This window comes from Pseudophryne corroboree, chromosome 4 (genome assembly GCF_028390025.1).
Source record: "Pseudophryne corroboree isolate aPseCor3 chromosome 4, aPseCor3.hap2, whole genome shotgun sequence".
Lineage (NCBI taxonomy): Eukaryota > Metazoa > Chordata > Amphibia > Anura > Myobatrachidae > Pseudophryne > Pseudophryne corroboree.
The window spans coordinates 753,701,448-753,727,291 of NC_086447.1; the positions used below are offsets into that span (position 1 = coordinate 753,701,448).

Here is a 25,844-nt window from a genome sequence, read left to right on the forward strand (position 1 = left end):
ATAATCAGGCGCCATGGCCTGGTCTACCACTGCTATGCAGATGATACACAACTGTACTTGTCCTTTGCACTGGGCACTGATAACCCAATAGCAACCCTACATGGCTGTCTAGTTGAGTTCCAGGAGTGGATGAGCACCAGTTGGCTGCGATTGAACCTGGATAAAACAGAGGTCCTTATGATGGGACCGCAACATCAAAGGACAAGACTGCAGCATAGCTAACCAACTGGACTTACACTCAGGGATTCGGAATTACAAACCACTGATCGTGTGCGGAATCTTGGCATTGACCTGGATGGTGGCTTGACACTTAAAAATCAGATATCAGCCACAATCAAATCCTCATTCTTTCACCTGAGGAACATAGCCAGACTCAAGCACTTAATTCCCTCAGATGATCTACCAAAAGTTATCCATGCATTTGTATCATCTCGATTAGACTACTGTAATGCCCTCTACCTTGGTCTCCCAGCAAAAGAATTGCACCGCTTACAGCTAGTGCAAAACACAGCTGCCAGGCTGTTAACCAACCAGCCCCATTCTAGCCACATAACACCCATCCTCTACTCCCTTCACTGGCTGCCTTTAAGATGGCGAATCATCTTCAAGATTGGCTTACTGAGCTTCAAAGCACTACATGACCAGGGCCCAAGGTACCTGAAGCAGCTTCTGACCCCATACTGCCTCACTCGATTACTGCGATCTGTAGATGAAGGACTTTTAGCAGTACCTAATATCTCCCGTAATTCATCTGGGGGTCGAGCTTTTAGTCATGCGGCTCCGACTCCATGGAACTCACTTCCCCGCACAGTGCGAGAGGCCTCAACTATAGAATCCTTCAAAAGTAGACTCAAGACTTTCCTGTTTACGCAAGCCTTTCCATAATGTTCCTTTAGTATCTTCATTCTTCTGTATTTTATTAAAAGCTTTTCTGTGCTTCATTATTTTCTGTACTATATTATGCTATGTATCTGTTAAGCGCCTCGAGTCCTATTGGAGAAAGAGCGCTATATAAATAAAATTATTATTATTATTTATCAGTGAGTGATAAATTGCACCAGCCAATCAGATCATAACTTCCATGTCATGGGCTGTGTTTGAAAAATGACAGGAGCTGGTTGGTTGGTGCAATTTATCACTCACAGCTAAATTTATAATTCATTGATAAATAAGGGCATAAATCACCTGCAGTAATGTTGCATTACCAAATATGGTAGAAGCAGACTTTTTGGGTGTGATGAGCAGTTATCTAATATACTGTACTTAGCACTCTACCACCTGACTTAACGTGCCTGGGCATATTTGACCAATGTGCAGTTACCATAGTTATGAAGAGACAATAAGGGTGAGATGGTCCTGCACGCACAAGTTTACAATCTGTAAAGGATAGAGGGGTACAGAATAGGAAAAAGAGGGAGTGGAGGAGGGCAGGAACAGCAGTTACGAGGAGGGGTGGCAAGGGTGGTAATGTTGCTGGAGCTAGAGTGAATATGTGAGGAAATAAGGCTGGAGATGCAGGAATGAGTGAGGATGAGAGCTTTGTAGGTAAGAGAGAGAAATTTACTAAGAATCATGTTTGGTTCGAGATCAAATACGCTGGATATTGTGAGAGTTTTTCAAGTTCAAACACTCAAATTTACTAAGAATTATGTTTGACAGAATTGTTTTTTGCAATGTTCTAAGTAATCACATTTATTTGTGTGCGAGTTCAGTAATGTTATGGACGAATTCTATAGACCTTCCTGTGAGCAGGGTGTTTTGCAGACGCCTACAGAGATAAGTGTGATCTGTGCAGTGCATCTGTATGCGTAAGTGATTAAAATGCCCCCCCAACCCGCATCTGCGTAACCAGCACAAAGCCAAATAGCCGGATCTGGTTCTAAAAATCTGTGGAAAAAATTGCGTAGGGGTTCCCCCATATTTAAAGAACCAGCCCTGGGCTCAACTAGCATGGGGTAATGCCACTGCCAGGGTGGACACACTTCACAGGGTCACCTCACCAATGCATTATCTCTCCCGATCATTGTTGGTGAGTGACTTTTGTGGAATATACCCCATTGGCAACGCCACCTGAAGATGGTGTTAGCCACTGGGCCCAAGATCTGTAATGATTCACACATACAACCACTTGATGTAAGGCCTTTGTACATATATCCACAGGATCCTTAGTATTTGTATGTAGCCCCCAAAAGGACTGTTTTGGGGGAATATCTGCAAATACTGCCTGCTAAATATGTTCCCTAAATAGGGCTGTGACTGCTCAAACTGACTGGCTGATGCAGATTTGAACGCAAGTCTGATGTAATTGCCCTAGCATTGTGTGCAGGAAAATAAATGTGTCGATTCATCTTATGCGCGGTATTAAGGGCCCGCTGTAGTACCCTGTAAAGGAAATATTAAAGCACACCAAATGTTTAAGCCCTTTAATACACACTCACCCCCACACCCAGAGCCGGCCTTAGCTATAGGCAGGCTAGGCATTTGCCTAGGGCATTCAAGTATGTCTAGGGGCATCCAAGCATGTCCCTGCAGCATCTCATGCTGAGAGGGACAGTCCGCAAACTAACTGTTACTTTCCAAATGTATTCAATCAGTACTTGTTTACACTGCTGTTTACATTTGTCAAAAAAATGCACACTGTGCCTTAAACTTCCTCTGACATGCTTGAATGCCCCTGACTTGTGAGACCTCAGACAGACAGCAGAAGCCCAGTAAATGCAATTCCTGGACCTGTGACATTTTTACTGACTATATAAGGTTATTACTGGATGGCTTCTTATGATAACACATGTGTATTTTGGAAGACTGCTTCACAGAAACCTGACATCACCTATACTGCTTGTGCACATGGGGGAGGGGGACCCTGCTATCCTGTGTGTGTCCCTTATCCCTGTGCAAACCCCAGGTGTCTGCAGGGACATAACATGGGCAGTGTTCTCCCCACACTTTATTTCCTAGTCTATCCATACCGTAAAATTCCCCTGCCACCCAGCACTGTAACGTGGTCAGTAAGTTGCGTTGTGCTATTTCTAAACATCAGTGCAGCGTGACTTTCGGACACATCAGACTGGAGGGCAGAGCATTTAGCTCCCACAGTATAAAGTAAAGGGCATGCAGTAACAGACACCAGCAAACACACTGAATAGTGAAGAGAATGGACAGTTTCTACATGTTTGATACTGATCTTTTTGTATAACCAGCAAGTGTGGCAGTATCTGTGGCAGTATATGTGTATTATGGGCATTACTAATGTGGGGCATATGTGTAAGGTTCCTTTACTGTGTGGAATTATATGTATTATGGTCATTACTGTGTGGCATTGTGCAGAGTTGAACTGGCCCACAGGGTAACCCCCCGGTGGGCCCCACTACCTGAGCGTTGCAGGTACAGATGCAGAACTAGCGGCGGAGCTAGGGGGCACCAGACAAAATTTTGCCTAGGGCATCAAATTGGCTAGGGCCGGCTCTGCCCACACCCACACCCACACACATCCTCACACACAAATACTACATCTGTACAAATGGAAGTGTTTTCATACATTTTGCCAATACCTAATTTCTTATTGCTGCTATAAGACTTAAGTCCTGATAATAAATATAAAGTCCCCTAAAATTGAACAACTTAAGTGGAAAATCAATTGTTGCAACAATTATTAAATGCTTCGCATTATGCAACAGGCACAAAAGTGAGGCAGTAGTGAAGAAGTAAAGAGAAGCAGTACTTATTATTGCTGCCATTGCTGAACATTTACACATATAGCGCTGCGGAATATGTATGCGCTATATAAATAACTGGTAATGATAATAATATATGTAATCGTCTGTAATAACTGTAAATGGTAGTAAGATTATCATGTAGTTTGCAACCATTTATCATTTTAGAACTGCCAGTATTATACTTAAAAACATATGATGTAAAACTGTTCCTCATTAGGAATAGAAACTGAAAATAAATAAGCAATGTCCCCGTGTTCCTACATAAATTCTATACTTGCTAAACAACATTTTGTCAGCCGTCCATTGACAATACAGCAGAGTAATTGCCTGCATGACCAGTACACAGAACTTACAGTTATGGAGCTGAAGCCACACATGATTATAAATGAATTATAATGCTTAGAAAAAGATATTCTTGAACAAAACAAGAAAGTTGGAAATGTGGGTAGAAATCCTGTCGCTGTATTGCAACACTGTGGTGTCCTGTTTTTCTGTCATGTATTAATCCTCAAACCTTAATGCTGAACAACATTTGTGTCATTGTCTACACAAATTTAATTTGTTTATGCACCAGTTCAGTTAATCCTACAATCTGCTTTTCTCAAATGAGACCGGATAATGGAGACATGGTCCCTCACAGGTCTTCAGGCTTTTAAATTCTGATAAAATCAGGATTCTTCACTGGGTCTTGCCACAGCTCTGAATTAAGCCACTTTAAATGTAATTACTAGAGCTGGCTGTACATCAGGAACATCCATTAAAAAAATTGATTGACCATGCTGTTATGGCGAGGCATTTTATGAACAAACGGTCCTGATGGGTCCTGAGCTGTAAATTATGAAAGAAAAAAAAAAGGGGGGGGGGGAGAGAAAAATCAGGTAAATACTTTATTAGCCGTTAATGAGAGGTTCACTAGATAACTCAATTTCTGCTTCTTCTTCTTTTGAAAACAGCTACTTCATGGAAGCGTGGTGCATGGCCATCTATCACGATCGGTTTATTGATTTCCAGCAAGAAGTGCGTGAAATCCTGACATCCAAGAAAGTAAGAGAATCACTAATGTCTCCTTTTCTCTAAGACGTGTAGTTCAGTCCTAGCACTCACAGCTCCTTAGGACTGGTCACTTTGTGGATTCTGACAGCCTTTAGCAAGATATATTGGCATGAACCCAAAATAATTATACATGGCTGTTTCTCAAGATCACACAGAAGGGGACTATATAAATGGCTGACTTGTTGCAGTAGTGAGTACTAACATAACAACTCGCATGACATGGAAATTACCATGTTGTCCTGATATTTTGAGTGGTGTTGGTAGGCTACGTACCCCATACTGATGCCATGTTCTAACCAACTTCACCATTTATTGCTCCCTTATTTCTCATTTCTCCCTCCTGCATGTCAGATATGGGTATAAACGTTTTATTGGCATGGCTAGGAAGGATTGGGGGTAGAATACTAAATGTGGCATGTGGCATGGGCATTGAGATTTGAAAGGTTTACAACTCATATACAGTATAAGTAGCCCAGGTGGGGATACTTGTATTTTGATTTCTCTGCATGTGACCTGCTCTTTACACCTATGCGGCTAAAGGGCTAATCCCATTATAGTCTTCATCACAGCCTCTGCTGTGTTTGCTGCCAGCTAGTATTATTAAACTTCTTTAAGAGAAGTGTTTGAGATTGCGGGCACAGCTGTCCCTGCACAAGAGCAATGTAAAATTGTTCCAGTCATTTATTATCCACTGCTGCAGCTTGTAGCAGGTTAGATACTGCGTACAGTACTGCCACTCTGCAAAAGGCTGATGAGCACTGCTTGAGAGAACCCACAGGTTGTGGCCTTTAGAACTAGCCTCACTGGGTGGCAGCTGACTATTCAAATGAACCAGTCAGTAATCATTATCGCTATACTGTGTGACAAACAGGGTAGTTTTATGAAAAAGACTAATGCTTTCTGTGAGAGACTAGCCCATACTTGCCTACCCTCCCGGAAGCTGCGGAAGACTAAACGATTTTCAGGGTAGTCTCCCGCAGCCCCGGAAGAGTAAGTGGCACTCCCGCATTCTGCCCTCTTCCTAGTGATGCGGGCAGGATGGCATGATAATTACCACCAGCAGTCACGGGCCGCAGGGAGCTGGAAGGAAGCATGACTAAATGACTAGCGTTACATCATTTAGCTCCGCCCCTTGTCACAGACCCGCGAATCACTGGTGTTTTCTGTGATGTGGCGGAGCCTATAGCTCCAACCCGTCACCGCAGACCCGCAAATCGCGGGTGTTTCACCGTATCAGGGGCGGAGCCTAGTGAAGCAACAGTTCTGCCCTGCCCCCCAAAGTGGTGTGCAGTGTCCCTTCTCCGGGCTTCTCCAGGAGAGGAGATTTGAAAAGTAGGTAACTATGGACTAGACCAGTGATCTCCAGCCCGTAGCTCGCGAGCTACCGGTAGCTTGCCATAGTATTTTCGGTAGCTCACAGAGCGCACCGGCTTGGGCAGTCCCTGGCACTCCTCCTCCCTTCATTTTTAATATGGTGCCGGCCGTCAGCCAATCAGAACTCGTGGACCGGCAGTGGCGGCACCTGATTGGCTGCCGGACCGTAAGTTTTGATTGGCTCACTTACTGGCACCATATTTTAAATGCCCGCCGCCGGAGACTCTGTCACCCTCAGCGCAGCCGCTCTCCGCACTTCATAGGAGAGCCGCGCACAGCATACAGGAGGAGCAGAAGCCAGCAAAGGTTAGCACTGTGTGGTGCATTGTATCGGACACCGCGGGGGGGGCATTTTATCTGGCACTGCGGTGGGCATTTTAAATGGCACTTGCGGGGGGCATTGTATCTGGCACTGCTGGGGGGCATTATTTGTGTATCTGGCACTGCTGGGGGGCATTATTTGTGTATCTGGCACTGCTGGGAGGCATTATTTGTATATCTGGCACTGCTGAGGGGCATTATTTGAGTATCTGGCACTACGCGGGGGGTGCATTACTTGTAGTTGTGAGACCACAACCACTTCTGTGAGGCCACACCCACTTTCGCAGGAATGCACGCGCATTGGGGGGAGGGTGTAGCTCCTTCAGAGGTTTTATTTTCCGAAAGTAGCTCACACCCCACACACACACACAGACACACATCTCAGCTCCACAGGTGGAGCACGTGTGTGTGACTGATTAGCTGGTGAGTGCTTGGGGAGGAGGTATAAACTCTGGTTTTGAGTTTTAGGGTGGGGTGACTGTGTAGTCAGTGATAGGGTCACGGGAATACTTTGCTGGTGTGACCCTGAAACCAATGCTGACGCTGTATGTGCCATCCTGACAAGCCTGATTACATTACAGCAAGCTGGCTCAGCAATACTTATGTCGACATTCAGTTGTTGCTGTGTTTGACACAACTGGACAAGATAAACTCAGGCAGAATATGTTCAGAAAAGTAGAAGAAGTTAGGGGCAGGTTCACAAGCAAACAATTGGAGTCATGAACATTCAGGGTATGAGAAGACAGGTAGAATAATGCTTAGATACAACAAATGTAAACACAATCTGTTGCATAGGCACCTGGGAATGGTCTGTCGAGTTATGATATAGGGGGTCATTCCGACCCGATCGCTCGCTGTAGTTTGTTGCAGCGCAGCGATCGGGTCGGAACTGCGCATGCACCGGCGCCGCAGTGTGCTGGCGCATGGCAGCCGTCGTTACCTAGCGATTGCCACTGAGACAGAGGCGGTCGCTAGGCGGGAGGGGGCTGAACGGCGGCGTCAAGCCGCCGTTTAGGGGGAGCGGTCCGGCCAACGCAGGCTTGGCCGGACCATTCGGGAGGCGGGCCGCGGCGGCTGCGTGGCGTGTCTCGCAGCCGCTGCGGCCAGCGGGAGCGACGAGTAACTCCCGGCCAGCCGCAGGAGCTGCGTTGGCTGGGAGTTACTCCTCAAATACAAAGGCATCGCCTCTGTGCAATGCTTTTGTATTTGTGCGGGGGGCGGCACTGACATGCGGGCGGACTAGCCCTGTACTGGGCGTCCCCCCGCATGTCTAAGTTTACGATCGTAGCTGTGCTAAATTTAGCACAGCTACGATCAACTCGGAATGACCCCCCTAAAGTACACGTGCAAGAGTGTGCACCTCCACAGGAAGAGCCTAAACAGGAGCATAATAATTGCCTATTGGGTTATGAGTAGTGGCAGCTACAATGCCGGGAGGTGATAGGGGCCAGCAATGCCTGGTCACCCTCCCAATTCCCTGCTGTACTCCCAGTCGACAAGACTAATACCCCTTTTCCACTAGCTCCTTAAAACACGGGTAAATGTGTGGGGTCTTTTTCCCTAGTGGAAACGGGTCCCCCGGCAAATTCCCGGATCAAGTGATCCAGGAATCCTACCCTGGTAGCTAGCCGGGTTGAACGCGTGTTCAACCCGGCTAGCTGTCTAGTGTGAACGGGAGCCGTGTCGAGGTGACACGGCTCCCATTCACAGTGCATAGGGAGGGCGGCGCTGGGAGATCATGTGATCTCCCAGCGCCGCCCCTGCCGCGTCACTAGCGCGTCACCAACCCGGCAATTGCCGGGTTGGTGAGCGCTGTCTGCAGGGGGCTGTAGCACGGGTCGCAGCCGTGTCAGGCGACATGGCTGCGACCCGTGCTACTCTAGTGGAAAAGGGGTATAAGGAACGTGTTTAGAAAAGGCGTCAACTCTGCTCTTCTGTTAACAAAACAAGAGCCAGAAGACTGAAGAGACATTGCCAGGTAAACCCTGAAAGATTGTAAAGAGGCCTGACAATGTCCCATCTCATGTGTCCCTAAAAGAGATGCTATGAGCTGGGCTCACACTGGGCTCACACTCACACTGTTATGTAGCTCACACTGATAAGGAATCTTCCAGCCTTTTGCCTGTTACTTTCACATAAGGGATTGCTTATTCTTTGTTCTTGTGTTCTTCACTGCACTAGGGTGGTCATTCCAAGTTGATCGCTAGCTGCTTTCGTTCGCTGTGCAGCGATGAGGCAAAAAAACTGCACTTCTGCGTATGCGGCGCAATGCGCACACGCTCAGTAATTTTAAAACGAACTATGTCATTTCACACAAGGTCTAGCGAAGCTTTTCAGTCACACTGCTGGCCGCAGAGTGATTGACATGAAGTGGGCGTTTCTGGGTGTCAACTGACCGTTTTCACGGAGTGTTCGAAAAAACGCAGGCGTGCCTGGAAAAACGCAGGCGTGGCTGGGCGAACACAGGGCGTGTTCATGACGTCAAAACAGGAACTGAACAGTCTGAAGTCATTGCAAGCGCTGAGTAGGTATTGAGCTACTCTAAAATTGCACAAAAAAATTATGCCGCCGCTCTGCGATCCTTTCGTTCGCAATTCTGCTAAGCTAAAATACATTACCAGTGGGAGGCGGCATAGCGTTTGCACGGCTGCTAAAAAACTAAAAACTGCTAGCGAGCGAACAACTCGAAATGACCACCTAAGTGCCTGAGTCAGAGGTGGACGCACTGCGAGTGCCTGAGTCAGAGGTGGACGCACTGCGAGTGCCTGAGTCAGAGGTGGACGCACTGCGAGTGCCTGAGTCAGAGGTGGACGCACTGCGAGTGCCTGAGTCAGAGGTGGACGCACTGCGAGTGCCTGAGTCAGAGGTGGACGCACTGCGAGTGCCTGAGTCAGAGGTGGACGCACTGCGAGTGCCTGAGTCAGAGGTGGACGCACTGCTGATGTCTGCACATGCGTCTAAGTCACACCGTGCATAAGTTGCGATTTCAGATGTATAGAAAGTGTAGCAGGTGCATGACAGGAAGGTGCCTTAGCTCAGACATGGAGATGGTCTGTCCTATGGGCGAGTTATGAGAGTGCCCAGGGCGTGACAGTGGCCGTGTACACAGACGCTCACATAGGAGACCATACTTAGATGGAGAAACTGCACCTGCCTGGTGCAGTTCCGACGGCGTGACTGATGGTGTGTCTCAGTCATTGCACATACGGATGCACAGATGTACAAGGAAAGGACTCTGTAGCTGCATAAAGGCACAGACAGGAGACCGCCAATAGCCGCAGCATCAGTCCCTAAATAGCTAGACATCCTGAACCACTGATCACTGTTTGGGAGCATCCCTCAGCATTGACCTTTGGCATCTTTGAACTGATTTTAAGTATGTGAAATTCAGCAGCATAATCCATTTGGTTTCTGCTCATTTAAGAAAAGCTATCACTAAGTCTAAAATATCTTGTATATATAGGATGCTAAAATGCCTAAAATACGTTGTCTTTTACAAATAATTACTAAGCGCATTCGAAGATCCAAACATAAAATTACCCATATATACTGAATTTATTACCAGTTTTTTTATATAGCACACACATATTCCGCAGCGCTTTAAAGAGAATATTTTGGCTTTCACATTGGTCCCTGCCCCAGTGGTGCTTACAATCTGTATTTTCTGCCACATGTACACGCACACATAGTCACGCTAGGGTTAATTTTGTTGGGATCCAGTTAACCTACCAGTATATATTTTTGGATTGTGGGAGGAAACCAGAGTACCCGGAGGAAACCCACGCAAGTACGGGGAAAATATACAAACTCCACACAGTTAGAGCCATAGTGGGAATTGAGCCCATGACCTCAGTGCTGTGAGGCAGTAATGCTAACCACTACACCGTCCGTGCTGCCCCAATTATTGCCTGACTGTGTATTTATATTTGCAGTACAGCTACTGTTCACAGGATTCTCTGTACAGAGGGAATCTGGATGATAGATCAGCAATGTATAGGTTGACAGTCAATATGTCAATACCATATGGTGACATGCATTTGGTTGACAGGTACAAAAGGTCAACAGATGAAAGGTAGACAATGCTTAAGGTCAACAGACTCAAAAGGTCGACATAAAAATGATCAACATGTTATAAATGATTTACACATGTTTTTTTCAACATCTACTTGATTTACTGTCCATGTTAACAACTATTGGGAATAGCAACCTGGGGCGAGTGGGGCGAGCCACCAAGCCCGAAGTGTCGTGAGCAAAGCGAGCCCACGAGGGTTGTAGTTTCTACTGATGGTGGTCAGTTAACAGTAAAAGATTTGTCACAAAAAACCCATATGTCGGCCATTTATGTGTCAACCATTTTCATGTCGACCTTTTGAACCTTTTGTACCTGTCGATTTAATGCATGTTGACCATTCATAGTCGACCTATTAATCCATATCCATACACATTTGCTAGATATAATTGATTGTAACAGGATGACTGACAGGAAGACCTCTGTGTGTGGGTAAATTTCCCTCCTCATCATGACAACTATACTCAGTGCCATAACTAGAGATTTTGGTGCATTGTGCCAGAAAGTGCATTGGTCCTCCCACCCCATATTTTACAAAGGGAGTACGTGTGCCAAAAACAGAGAATGGACTCATGGGGAAGGGGCGTGATTACACAATAGTACCCCCAAATGAAATTATGCCGCAGTAGTAGTGCCCCTTACACATTATGCCCACACAGCAATGCCCCTTATACGTTACACTCACATAGCAATGCCCCTTATACATTACATCCACAAGGCACATATAGCACTATAGTATCAAGCTTCCCTCACTCAGTCCTCACTCTCCAGTTCTGCTGCCTGTCCAGACGTCATGGCTGCTTGACGCAAGGCACTGAGGGAATGGGTTGTGAGAGATGTCATGACATCTCTCCCAGTCCCAATAGACACTGCGGGAGATGGGGGATCCGCGAGGGGGCGGAGCACACAGGAGACAGCTGCAGGCGCTGCCCACTGTAATGTACGTAGTGGAGTGCTTGGCAGAGAAGGCGCAAGGTGTGCTGCTACAAACATTACAGCGGGCAATGCTGCAGCTGGCGGCAGTGCATAGTACATAAGCGATCGCAGTCAGATGCAAACGTTCTCTGCCCACCGAGCATATGCGCTGTGTGCCGAGCACCGTCCGCACCATCTTAGTTACGGCCCTGACTACACTGCAAATATTTTCCATACTGATGAGTTTGTGAAAACCCTTCCCTATTTGGAAATGTTACCAGTAGCTCTATTGCATAAGCCAGCATTGCTTTTACAATTAGCAGGCCATAACATGGACAAAAATGGATGAAAATATAGCAAAATAAAATTATTTTGCAGTCATTCATCATAATAGAATGAAGGGGTCATTAGTATAGTGTTACGTGTGCTGGTTCCTAAATGGGCAACCTCATTAAGTGGAAAGCTGTATGGCTTTTAGCAGCAATTAAGGTTTCTCAAATGTTTTCAAGTGTGAAAACATAAATATGTCATTGGAGGCAATTGGAAACACTGGCGGCAGATTACAGCTAACACACATCATGATTCATTGTCTGAGCAGGTCCTGTGCTACCTGTTGCAGAGAGGTCTTGTAACATGGGTAATGCACAAGAGCAACTAATGGATCAGACGTGTATAACATAGAGAGTTACATAAAATAATAGACACACAAAGCAAAATATCTCTCACAAACTGCTGTTTTTTAATGCTCAGTGATAAAAGATCTGATTAGAGAGGGGAAATACTGCGTACAGTATATGTTTTCAGTATAAAACATTTCTCCAATTTTTGTTTTTTTTATTGAACACTTAAATTGAGCTCTGCTGAGTCGCTGCCTATGCACACTGGTGTTTTGTGAGCTTCATGGGAATGTAGTCTTCACAGAGACAGAACTGATTTGTCATGACAATGTAGCCTACCATTGTATTGAGAATATAGAGGAAAATGTTATAGCCGGCAAGATGCAGGCATACAGTAGGCGTCATTTTAGCCAGTCTGCCTATTATTTTAAAGTGGCAATCATTTAAAAGGCAAAGCCAGGTTGGATCCTCTGCCAGAATCACGCCGAAGCCTGCATATCGCAGGCTATTACATTGAACTAGCAACTTCACTAAGACAAATATACCGCATGAGAATGAATACTGTGTCAGCTAATAAATGACTGATATCAGAGGGTGCATAAAATGTCTGCCACAGAGAGGTGCATAAAATGGCTTACATCAGAGGGGTGCTTAGACACTGCCAACTTCATATCTCATATGCAAGTTAAAGTAAATTTCCCACTAACTTTAATTCTTAAGGGCCCTACACACTCGGCGATGCGCCGCCGAGGTGCCAGACGGCCGATACGGCCGACGAGCAACCCGGCGGCGGGGGGGCAGTGACGGGGGGAGTGAAGTTTCTTCACTCCCCCCGTCACCCGGCTGCATTGAAGTGCAGGCAAATATGGACGAGATCGTCCATATTGGCCTGCATGCACAGCCGACGGGAGATCAGCGATGAACGAGCGCGGGGCCGCGCATCGTTCATCGCTGGAGTCTCCACACTGAAAGATATGAACGAGTTCTCGCTCATTTATGAACGAGATCGTTCATATCTTTCAGAATATCGGCATGTGTGTAGGGCCTATTACATTACAACCTTTTTTTTCCCGCTCATTCCAAAATTTGCTGCCTCATTACAGACATGCCCACAGCTTCCATCCATTCTGTTTATTGAACTGATGTTTTCTAGAATAGATGCTAGAATAGAGGTCCAGTAATCAGAGGCAAAACTACCCTGAATCATTACACTACTAGGCTGTGCTTCTGTTTCCCTAAGATTCCCAGAAGTTCTTGCAGTGTGGAACCCTAACAGTATCTCATCCCCTGGACCCCGTGTGCTTTATTATTACTGTTCAAAATGAGTGGCCATCTAATTTCATATGCGGAACTCGGTATAGTCAATAAAACTATCCTGGCAACTTATTCCGATGTGTTCACAAGTCATATAAGACACAAGACTTGTAAGTATATTAAAACGGGGCTTCACTGTCTATGCCCACTTTATCACTGCCCTTATCGACCATATCATCCTTCCCAATACATCACTATTCATGACACATGACTAATAACTTAAGAGAGATTAAGCTTAATTAATTTTGACAAGCCATAACAAATATAAGCATGTTGGGGGTGGGGGATGGAGGGGGGGAAGCCTGACTAAAAGGTGCCATTCTTTTGTGCCCAGTGAGTGATTACAGGACAGGAATGTTCTTCCTACTAGATAATGTGGCAGTGAAGGTGCCATGTGCAAATACAAGAACCTCAGCTAATCCTCTCAGATAGCCACAGCCACCAAACACATTTAACTCCTGCTGTGAAGCTGCTGAGCCAGCTGCCTTCATGTCTGAAGCCAGCTATTACCATCTTCTGGGTAGTAATACTGATGTTCAGCTTGCCGCCTCCCCAGAGACACAGTCATTTTTACAGAGCAGCCAAGCATCCTTTATTAGAGGGACGGTGAGCCCAAATATGCACATTTGTGATGCAGGGCTGGGCCACTGCTGTCCTCAGGACAAAGATGAATAACAGTTTGTCGCTCTCTCTCTCTCCCTCCCTCTCTCTCTCTCAGAGATGACCGCATCATCCCATTTATTTTTCTGCAGAAAATGATGTACTTTATAATAAGCAGCACAATGCCGTTATTTTTAATACCGTGCACTTTATAGTCAGCCGAAAACATATGCAATTTTCTCAACATATTTTTTTTTCTTTCTTTTTTTACGATTCATTTACCTCTCTCTGGTGATTTCATTAGATTTAGATGTTTTTATTGTGCGTCAACTCAACAGTAAAAAGTAAATGCAGTAAAATTTATGCTGAAGTTCCATGAAATGTATGGAGGGTCCACACAGAATAATAAATCATTTGTGATTACATGGTTACGTAGCGCAAGAATTGAAATTTGAGTCACAGTTTATGGGTTTTACACTATTATAAAACCCTGGATCCTGTGTCATCCTTGATCTCTTCTGTATATTGCCTAACATTGTATTAGAGATTTAATTGATGCGGCCTCTCCAAAATCTGTCCCTATCCACAGTGTCCTCAGTTTTTCACCTTCCATCCTCAAATCATAATCTCTCTCTTAAAATGAGCATTTTTTCTGTATTATGTCAAAAACGTTAATGCATTTAGACATTAATTTCTGTCCCAGTATCCGCCATCTATTCCTCAACTGTGCAGATTACAGGTTTCCTTTTATTTTTTATCACAGATATGTTAAACATAGCCCCAGGGCAGTACACAGACGTCTCTTTCCTACCACACGGTGCCCAATTCTTCCGCTTTGACTTTTAATTAAGCATTTTCAGCTTGCTGCTAAACTCTCACTCCATGCCTCTATTATTTGAATACATGCCTTTATATATTTACATTTACAAGTTTTTATTGCATATCAAACAAGCCCTGGGGGCATATGTAATAGGGTCCGAGTCTTCCGGATATGAGGGATGCCAGCCGATCCTAGGCTTTGATTAAAGTGGCAATCATTTACAACGCATGGTTTTGTCTTGTAAATAATTGCCGCCTTAAAAAATCTCCAAGTTTGCTGTCATCCCGCACACCTGGCAATCTCGGACCCTATTACATATGCCCCCTGGTGTATTTTTTTGCGTGTGCAGTGATGAAGACTGAGTTGACCAGAGTTGCGGGTTCCCGGCCCAACTGGTATGTTTCTTTTTAAAGCGGCAATCATGTACAAATCAAAACCATACCTTGTAAATGATTGCCGCTTTAAAAAAAAGTCCAGAGTTCAGCCAGGATCCAGCACCTCCGGCCAACTCTTCATTGCATCCGGCCCCACATCTGTGATGAGTGTGAAAACATGGGGGTTTATTAATGAAGCAGTGAAAAGAGTAGAGAAACAGACAACTGGAGAAGTTGCCAATGGCACCCAATCAGCATCTCCCTTACATTTTATAGAATGTACTTGATAAAGACTTCCTTCAAAGCTGACTGGTTGCCATGGGCAACTTCTCTACTGGTCCTTTTCTCCACTGTTTTCACTGCTTCATGAATAGACCCAATAGTTGCTAATAAAGTTTATTCTTATAAAATCCAACATGAAATGCCATAAGAGTTTTAAGTGAAAACTACCATCAATACTGTCCTATACCATTAATAGCACAGAAAATATTTTCACACAAATATTTTGCCAAAGTGATTATTAGCATGAGGTGAAAGCAGCATTCCTTTTTACTGTCTGGTGCAGATCATACTTCACTAAGGGGGTAATTCAGACCTGATCGCTCGCTAGCGTTTTTTGCAGCGCTGCGATCAGGTCAGAACTGCGCATGCGTATGCACCGCAATGTGCAGGCACGTCGCACAGGCACAAAGCGGATTGCCGCTCAGCGATGGGTTTGTGAGAAGAATCCATTCGCACGAACGATCGCAAGGAGATTGACAGGAAGAAGCCGTTTGTGGGTGTCAACTGACCGTTTTCTGGGCGTGGTTGGAAAAACGCAGGCGTGTCCAAGCGTTTGCAGGGAAGATTCCTGACGTCAGTCCCAGGGCAGGCTGAAGTGTTCGCAGCAGCTGAGTAAGTCCTGGGCTACTCAGAGACTGCACAAGATCTGTTTGTACATCTCTGCTACACATGCGTTCGCACACTTGCAAAGCAAAAATACACTCCCCTATGGGCGGCGACTATCTGTTCGCAGCAGTGCAAAAAATCCCTAGCGAGCGATCAGGTCTGAATTAGGCCCTAAGTGCAATGCAAAAAAACTTTGTTGCATATATAAAAAAAATAAACTTTTGTAGGGACTGTCAGTGTTCTCTAAGGCCAAAATAGTATTCCTTTCTATTCAATAAATGGAATATTGTTTTCAACACCTTTTCTTCAGAATCAGAATACTCATTATCAGTATTGTATCTGTTATTGTGAATCACCGTCTCCTGTTCTATAGGGTTACTGCATATACAGTCCATTGGTCATCTTCTTCCCATTTTATATAATCTGTGATAATGATTCGATTTATTTGGATTGTTGTCGGACATTACACTGGTTTCGAGGTCATGATATTGTGCTAGTTGCTGACGGAATGCATTCTTTATATTGCAGCAAGCTTAGACAGACTAGGAACCCTTAACAACCAATAAGGAATTATCACTTACTAGTCTAGTGCAAGATAGACTAATGATACCAAGAGTCTGATTGTTTGCTGTGGGTTTTGCTCTTATACAAATTTATACCTTTAACGTCAGATTTAAAACATCTTGACAGTAAGATCATTCCTTGTAGACCTGACTCCTCAAAGGCACATCTAGCGAGTCAGTGCTATGAGTGAGGAGCTGGCATGCTGACAATGGCAGTTCACTCAGCGTAGCCACAAGCTAATTCCAGTCTCGCAGTCTAGCGTCACCCTGTAGCAGATTTTGGCTCAATATCATTGGCTCTACATCATTGCTTTGAACTTACTGTATGGGCAATTCCACCAGTATCGGAATCAACCTCTATTCATACAACTGCCACCACTAATGTGAACACATCATCTTAACCCAACAGTCCACAATATACCCCATGTAAAATACTGTCAGAATAGCTTAAGCTCTATCTTGTGTAAGTTATTCTTGATAAATCGGCCTACTTTCAAAGTCAGTAACGGAATCACCATTCATGAGACCTGTCACTGTGTGTACACAAAAGTGATAAACTCAGCTTCCAGAATTAACTCTAGATTCTCGCAATTGTATTGCAAGATGGGGACATCCTGGGGATACACCTACCCTCCAACACTGCCCATCTGAAAACCGGTACAAAACTGGAAAGGGGGCGTGGCCACTGGTAAAGGGTGTGTGGCTTATCGGAGCTCCCATAGGCTTCCATAGTAATGGGAGACACTGAAAATCAGTAAAAGGACCCTTTTGGCTGGTACAGACCATAAAAAACGGTACTGTACCGGCCAAGAATGTACAGTTGGAGGGTATGGATACAGCTACATAAACTTGGTAAAATTGTGACAATTTGTGTAACATGGATAATAAAGTAACAGAATCACCATGCTGTGGTAACGGAATCACCAAGTGGGTAATGAGCATGGTAAACTTTGGTAAACTTTAAATCAAGACTGAATTTTAAAGTGATAACTCAAAATCTGAATAAATAATAAAATTGTTGTACTTTTTCCTATAACTGAATTAACTGTCAGGTTGCACGTTTTCATTTAATCACATCATGTGGAGAATGATTTATGGCTATTAAATTGCTTATTTTCACTATATTAACCTTGATATTGAGGTATTATATGATAATCGAATCAAACACATATTTTCATTGCTTTATATACAAATAAATAAAAGCCTGTCCAAAATATTGTTTTCAGTCAGTGAACACAGATAGTTTAAAGATTACTTCCTCTATTAGCAAAATAGAGCATTTCAACAGATTAATAACACCAACATCTTGTACCTGTGTTGACTTTTTAGGCTCTATGTCCATGTTTTAATGGAATTTCCCTGGTATTTTATATAAAGTACTTAAAATAATGTCCTATTTATTTGCTCTTCAATAAATGCATACATTTCCTTTCCTAGGTGTGTGATCAGCCTTCTATAAAGGAGCTAGTAGATAAAGTCACAGATGATGAATTATACCTTGCAGAAAATCCCCAAAAATATTTAAAGCGCATTCTTCAGCAAAATGGATACCAAATGGATATTGAGAAGAGGATTATGAATTACCTTAATTACAACAGCAACCACCTGTCCATGTTCGCTAGGCCTGGGATTATTTAGTTAAATGCTACTAAATAAATGTGATTTTTTTTATGGTCTATATCCAGTGGTCAAGTGAATAATTTATCACCAGTGATGCTCTACCCTCTGCATTCTACATTCTGTCCTGCAGGGGGGGGATGGTGCCTACTCTCCACTGCCCAGGATACTGCACATACTTTTAAATAAAAATAAAATGTACCTTTTTTTTCCTGTCACATTATTTATCATAAACAGAGTTACAAATGTGTATGAATGATTCTAGTAACCATTTTCTTAGAATTGCAGTTGTTTGAAAATGAAATGAATAAAACATAGTACATGGTCTTATTTAGACATGAATTTAATGTATGTGATTAAAGAAACAGGTGCACATTCTAATTTGTACTCACATGAGCTTTTCATTCTTGTATTGTTTATTAATGATTATAATCACATCCACATTTATTTTAGTTTACAACAATTGTGCAATAAAGACATACAGATTAATTGCATGAAATGTATAATCATGAGTAAATATTTATATATTCAATGCTAGACATATATTTTATACATAATTTGTTTTAAGATCTTGTAAATTTAATACAATACATAAGGACAGAACACATGCGGCCTCTCTGTACAACAACACACAATGTTATTGTATTCTCACAATATTATACAGGTTGAGTATCCCATAACAGAAATATTTGGGATTTCAGATTTTTCCGTATTTTTGAATATTTGCATACCATAATGAGATATCTATGGGGTAGGACTTAAGACTAAATACAGAATGGTTTTATGATTCATATACATCTTATACACAGCCTGAAAGTAACTTTATACAATATTTTTGTGCAGTAAACACAGTTTGTGTACAATAGCCGTCAGAAATCAAAGTTGTCACTATCTAAGTCGCACTCAAAAAAATCTGTATTTTGGAATATTCCGCATTTCAGGAATTTTGGATATGGAAAACTAAGCCTGTACACCTTATACACATAGCCTGAAGGTCATTTTATAAAATTTTTGTTCAATTTTTATAAGAATTTTGTGCATTATTAGTATTACCAGTTATTTATATAGCACACACATATTCCGAGGCGCTTTACAGAGAATATTTGGCAAATGACATCAGTACCTGCCCCAGTGGAGCTTACAATCTATATTCCCTTAGGCACAACTGAACAACTTCTCCTCTATAAATGCATGTGATGCTTACTTTTCAATTAAAAAGTAAGCATCACATGTATTTATAGAGAAGTTGTTCAGTTGTTCAGTTGCGCCTATCTGTACAATTATTTTTTGTTTTCAGGAATCATTGTAACGAGTTCTGTGAGGCCTCCTTTATTGTTACAGGGGCAGCAATATAACTTTGTCCAGCGCAATTGCAATTCACAATTTTTGAAATCTATATTCCCTATCTCATATACACGCAGACACATTCATGCTAGCATAGGCAAACGGGGGGGGGGGGGGGGGGACCCTCATCATGCAGTTTAAGGGACACAGTAGAGCTACTGCACATGCTCAGTGGTAGCAGCTTCTTCTACCATGTTTCCTGTGTATGTGGATCCGAGTCCTCAATCAGTGCACTGGACCAGAGAGTAGCTGCCATGAAGAAGAGACAGGAGCCTTACCATGAGGTGGGTGAATGTGTGCTTAGAAAGTGATGTACTGATTCTATTATGTTTGTGGTTTTATATTTATGGTATGTTTAACCATTTCCTGACCAATTATTTATATTATTTAAATGTTTGCTACAGCCTATACTATTGTACTATTGAACATCTATAATGTTATATATTAATACGATCAGCCACCCTGACATGCGTGGGACGCCCAGCACAGGGCTAGTCCGCCCCGCATGTCTGGCCCTCCCCCCACCACACAGGTACAAAAGCATCGCACAGCGGCGATGCTTTTGTACCTGAAGAGTAGCTCCCCATCAGTGCAGCTCCTGCGCGCTAGCAGGGAGCTACCCGTCGCACGGTCCGGGCACATCTGCGTTGCCAGGACCACACTCCCAAAATGGCGGCCCAACGGAGCTGGCCCGCCTTATCCCGTCCAGCAAACGCCTCTGCCCGTCAATCAGGCAGAGGAAACCTCCTGGGCTGAGATTCTGACAGGCACAGTGGCGTGCTACGCGCGCCACACGATTTATTCTCCCTTTCACCGGTGTCGTGAACACCCCAAGAGGGAAAATAGTTGTCGGTATCTCGGCAGTCGGCATCCTGGCGCCCGGTATGCTGAGCGCCGGTATCCCAACAGCCGGGATATCGAGTGCCACCCTTATGTAAGATGTATCCTTGATTTATTTTTAACCACCACAAACTGCGGTACAACTAGTTGAAATCAGAACCTGTGGTTACTGTACATTCATTTATATTAGAAATGTGAGCGATCAAATCTTGTCTCCGAATACTAAATATATATATATATATATATATATATATATATATCGCCAGAGGTAGCCTGACTGCCATTAGTACCGAGATGAGATCCTCAGACCCCTTGTGAGACCATATGCTGCTGCGGTTGGCCCTGTGTTCCTCCTAATGCAAGACAATGCTAGACCTCATGTGGCTGGAGTGTGTCAGCAGTTCCTGCAAGACGAAGGCATTGATGCTATGGACTGGCCCACCCGTTCCCCAGACCTGAATCCAATTGAGCACATCTGGGACATCATGTCTCGCTCCATCCACCAACATTGCACCACAGACTGTCCAGGAGTTGGCGGATGCTTTAGTCCAGGTCTGGGAGGAGATCCCTCAGGAGACCATCCGCCACCTCATCAGGAGCATGCCTAGGCGTTGTACGGAGGTCATACAGGCACGTGGAGGCCACACACACTACTGAACCTCATTTTGACTTGTTTTAAGGACATTATATCAAAGTTGGATGAGCCTGTAGTGTGTTTTTCCACTTTAATTTTGAGTGTGACTCCAAATCCAGACCTCCATGGCTTAATAAATTTGATTTCCTTTTGTGTGATTTTGTTGTCAGCACATTCAACTATGTAAAGAACAAAGTATTTAATAAGAATATTTCATTCATTCAGATCTAGGATGTGTTATTTTAGTGTTCCCTTTATTTTTTTGAGCAGTGTTCCCTCCTCACCGCCGCTGCCACCTCCCATCATGTGAGATACCTGGACAGGACAGAGTTGAAGACAGTGAGGGCCTCAATGAGTCCGGCGGCGACAAGCATAATTTATTAAAGACAAAAACTTCCGCCCCCCCTCCCCCCACCCCAATCACCTTCTGAATTGTGAGACACACACCTGCTCCAGACAGAGTGGAAGGTAGTCACTGCCTCACCCGGCCGGCTTCTAAAGCCCCATGTGCAGACAGCCTCCCGGGTTCTAACCTGGAAATCCTTCTATTGCAAAGGGGTGGTCTTCAGTATGCCGGCTGTTGGGATCCCGGCGCACAGTATACCGGCGCCGGAATTCCGACAGCCGGCATACCGACACTTATTCTCCCTCGTGGGGGTCCACGACCCCCCTGGAGGGAGAATAAATAGCGTGGCATGCGTAGCGCGCCACTGTGCCCGCAGCGAGCCCGCAAGGGGCTCATTTGCACTCGCCACACTGTCGGTAAGCCGGCGGTCGGGCTCCGGCGCCGGTATGCTGGTCGCCGGGAGCCCGACCGCCGGCATACCATACTACACCCATTGCAAAGGACAGCTCTTATCTGTAAATGTGGACATGTTAGAACAGGTAAAGTAAGAGGACAAGTGTGACATAGACCATGGACTATTGATGCATTCTAATAATGAACAGTGTAAGAGCAGACAATTTTTCCCAGACATAGAGCATGGACCTTGCTCATAGTCCACTCACACCACGTATGGCTGAACTGATTAGGGCAATGGTGTATTATACTGAAAGTCTTTTTCCAGCTTCTACACCTGCATTTCTGGCACCATGTAAACTTAAGCTTAAGAAGCTGGCTATGTGAGTTTGAGTGGGGAGGTTGGGTGCAAGAAACATCAGAGTACCGGGTCCCAAGATTTCTGTTGCCAGTGCTGATTGGATGTATGAATTTAATAGAACCTAATTAGTACTTATCTCTGTATGTAATTGTATTTTATATTGTAAATATGTGTAATATTTATTAATAACATTTAGACACAGAGAGATTGTGTAATGTCCTCTATGCGATACCTAAAAGAGTCTGTAAAGCCACATCTCCTATCGTATAAACTAGGAGCATACACTAATATATTATCCTGACGTCAACTTAGTGCATGAACTACTGTTTCACTGTTGTCTCCTGATGTAAATCTGGTGTATATGCTACTCCGGAAAAGCTGGATGCATCTTGAGGTGTGGCCATCCCTACAAGTGGCTACACATGCATCTGTTTTTAGGTACATTTGGTTTGGTGCATGCAATGTGGTTGCATATATATGGATTGTACATCAGCTCATGCTTGGATCATTAAAATGAGTGAAACAAGAAATGATTGTAGGGAATGCCAGGTACAGTAAGAGGAGGTTGCAGTAGTCAATGCACAGGAGGTGATGGGAAGATAGTTAAAGTTCTGGTAGTATCTTTGGTAAGGAAAGGACATATTCAGGCAGTATTTCAAAGGTGAAGATGATAGGACTGGAAGAGATGCAATAAGAGAGCAATAAAGCCAGTGTATTAAAGTGTGCCACCAAACAACGTGATTGGGGGACTGAGGAGTTGTCAACTGTGAGTGGAGGTGATAAATGTGGAAAGTGGAAAGATGATGTTTTGTTAATCATTCCATAGTGTTGGGACATGTGGCTGTAGCAGATACACTTGATTACATAAGATAGTACAGAAGGGGAGAGGTTAGGGGTGTTTAGATGTGCTACTGGAGGTAGAAACAGTGTACAGTGAGAAAAGCAGAGAGCCGAGTACAGTGTCTTGTTGGGAGTGGAGGGGACGATGTGCAAGAGCTATTGACACTGATGATAGTAAGAAAGTGGAGAACTGTGTCCTGAAGGCTATTGGGGTGAATGGTGTACCAGAGAAAAGGGTGATCTACAATGTCAGAAGCAGCATAGAGGTCCAGGAGGATGAGTATAGAGAAGCAACCCTTAGAGTCTGCTGCAAGGTGGTCAGGGATCTCTTAGTCACTCAAATAGTTTAGAGACAACAGAAGAGAGAAAGATGGGTAGTAGCTGAGAGAAAGAGCAAGAGGCAGTTTCTTTAGGATAAGTAATAATGAGGATGGAAATGTGCCTGTGGAGAGAGGCAGGTTGAAGAGGTGAGCTAGAGGTGGCCATGCAGTGGTGGGCAGGAGAGGAGAAGATGAACTAGAATATAGTGGAAAGGTGAGATGATGAGAATGGTGTCGATTTTATCTTTGAAGCTGTGGAAAAAATCATGGGCTGTACGGAGGCAGGGGTGGGCAGAGAAGTGCATGGAAGGAGGCAAATCGTCTACAAGGAGTAGAAGACTTGCACAAATGTTAGTGAGGCATGGTAAAGGGCAGTCTTGTAAGAGAACAGAATGAAGGGAAGATCAAGGCAAGAAGCTGGGGGTATGAGCGCTGCATCCTAGGAATCAAGCAGTTAATTATGCAAAACAGATTGATTACAATTACGAGGGCACAAGGTTGTCTAACATGACCTGAAAATTATACAAAGCCCATTAGCTAAATACTGAATGTCAGTGAGTAAAACACATACCGTAGCTAATGTTGCCATTTTGCTAGAGCTAGATGTTAATCCTCTGTTTTATCTGTCTTGCAAATACTGCATAATAGTAAATGGAAAAGATGAAAATTGTCATGAGACTAATTATGTTCACTATAGCATGAGAAATAGCGCCTCCAGACAGGGTACTAAATATAAAGGGCAGCAGTTTTCCAGTATGGAGTCTGTGGACTTGTTCTAAAAAACTTAGGGGGACATTTACTAAGCAGTGATAAGAGCGGAGAAGTGAGTCAGTGGAGAAGTTGCCCCATCAACCAATCAGCAGCACTGTATAATTTTATAGTATGCAAATTATAGATGTTACTTCAGTGCTGATTGGTTGCCATTGGCACATCTCCACTGGCTCACTTCTCCACTTCTTATCACTGCTTAGTAAATGTCCCCCTTAATCATGATCTTTTTGTAAAGGTATTTCCATAGTAATTCAGGCTTCATGGGAATTTGTGGATATTTTAGCCAGTAGTTTCACATACGTTCCACTGCATGTTCCATCTGGATAAATGGCTGTATGGATGGTGTAATGATTAGCATTACTGCCTCACAGCACTGAGGTCATGGGTTCGATTCCCATCATGGCCCAACTGTGTGGAGTTTGTATATATTCTCCCCGTACTTGCGTGGGTTTCCTCCGGGTACTCCGGTTTCCTCCCACAATCCAAAAATATGCTGGTAGGTTAATTGGATACCAACAAAAATTAACCCTAGCGTGAATGTGTTTGTGTGTACATGTGGTAGGGAATATAGATTGTAAGCTCCACTGGGGCAGGGACTGATGTGAATGGCCAAATATTCTCTGGAAAGCGCTGTGGAATATGTGTGCGCTATAAAAATAACTGATAATAATAATAAATGTAATCCATTTAGGCTTTTATAACAATTATGTTACTTATGTCTTAGAGGGCTAAGAGCTGAAAGATGGAAAATGATCGTGATATTATATTAATAATAATAATAATAATAATAATAACAACAACAGTAATTTAAATGATGAATATATATTAATCAGACTTTTTATGATAATATATAATCATTTAGTTCATGTCCCAGTAGAGTATCAATATACACTACCATATGGACACAAATACACTCTATGGTTAATTTTATTATTAATTCATCTATCAGCATGTTTCTTGATTGTGGTAAGAAACCGGAGCAACCGGAGGAAGCCCATGCAACCATTGAGGACAGTGGATCTGATCAAATCCATGACCTCAGTGCTGTGAGGTAGCGATGCTAATCACTGTGCCATTGTGCTGGTAGACAGGAAACTGAGTTACCGTACTCCATGCCAGCTGCTGTAGGGGTTAATAAAATCCTGCATGTAAAGGTGGACTGAGCCATGAGAAGATATATGGAATATAGTGTTGAGCACCAGAAAATATAAGAAAGGCATAAGAGTGCTAGAAAAGATTCACAGATTCATGGGCAACTTTAATCATAACAGAAAAGGGGATTCTAATAAATAAATAAATAAATTGGTTTTGTTTTCATCGGAAAAAGACATGTTAGGCCACGGATGCTCAAGAGCTTTTTTTCATCACATGTTTGCTTTTGCAGAACAGATAGCACAAAATGGGCAATGCGCCAAAGATGATAAAGCACAAACTATATTAAAAATAAAAAGAATACTTTGAAAAAAACATTAGAAAGTTAACATATTAAATTAAATTTTAGGGGTAAATTCAATTAAGGGGCAAATTCAACCCACGGTCATTGGTGCTGGGGCTATTCAATTACCCTAATAAACCATTGCGAGCTGCGATTTACGGGGGATTATGTTTCTCTTGCCGCAGGCTGAGACTGGGTTGTTTCCAACAAAAACACATTGGTTTCTCTGAACCTGTGTGTGTTCGGTAGAAAATATATTTTTTTCGGGTGTACAGATTGGATTGCCTGAAAAAAAAAATGAGGAGAGATATTGGGAAAC

The 25,844-nt window shown here is 43.6% G+C and overlaps 1 protein-coding gene across 3 annotated transcripts in view; it reads left to right on the top strand.

The window, feature by feature from the left end:
• The window catches only part of CFAP61 (cilia and flagella associated protein 61), an 844,658-nt gene extending 826,216 nt beyond the window's left edge, over nucleotides 1-18,442 (top strand). For all 3 annotated transcript variants that reach the window (XM_063918168.1, XM_063918169.1, XM_063918170.1), the window contains 2 exons: nucleotides 4,670-4,760; nucleotides 18,062-18,442. In XM_063918168.1, the coding sequence (XP_063774238.1) occupies nucleotides 4,670-4,760; nucleotides 18,062-18,262 (292 nt within the window). In that variant the 3' untranslated portion in view covers nucleotides 18,263-18,442. The remainder of the gene's footprint in view (nucleotides 1-4,669; nucleotides 4,761-18,061) is intronic.
• Nucleotides 18,443-25,844: the final 7,402 nt, after the last annotated feature.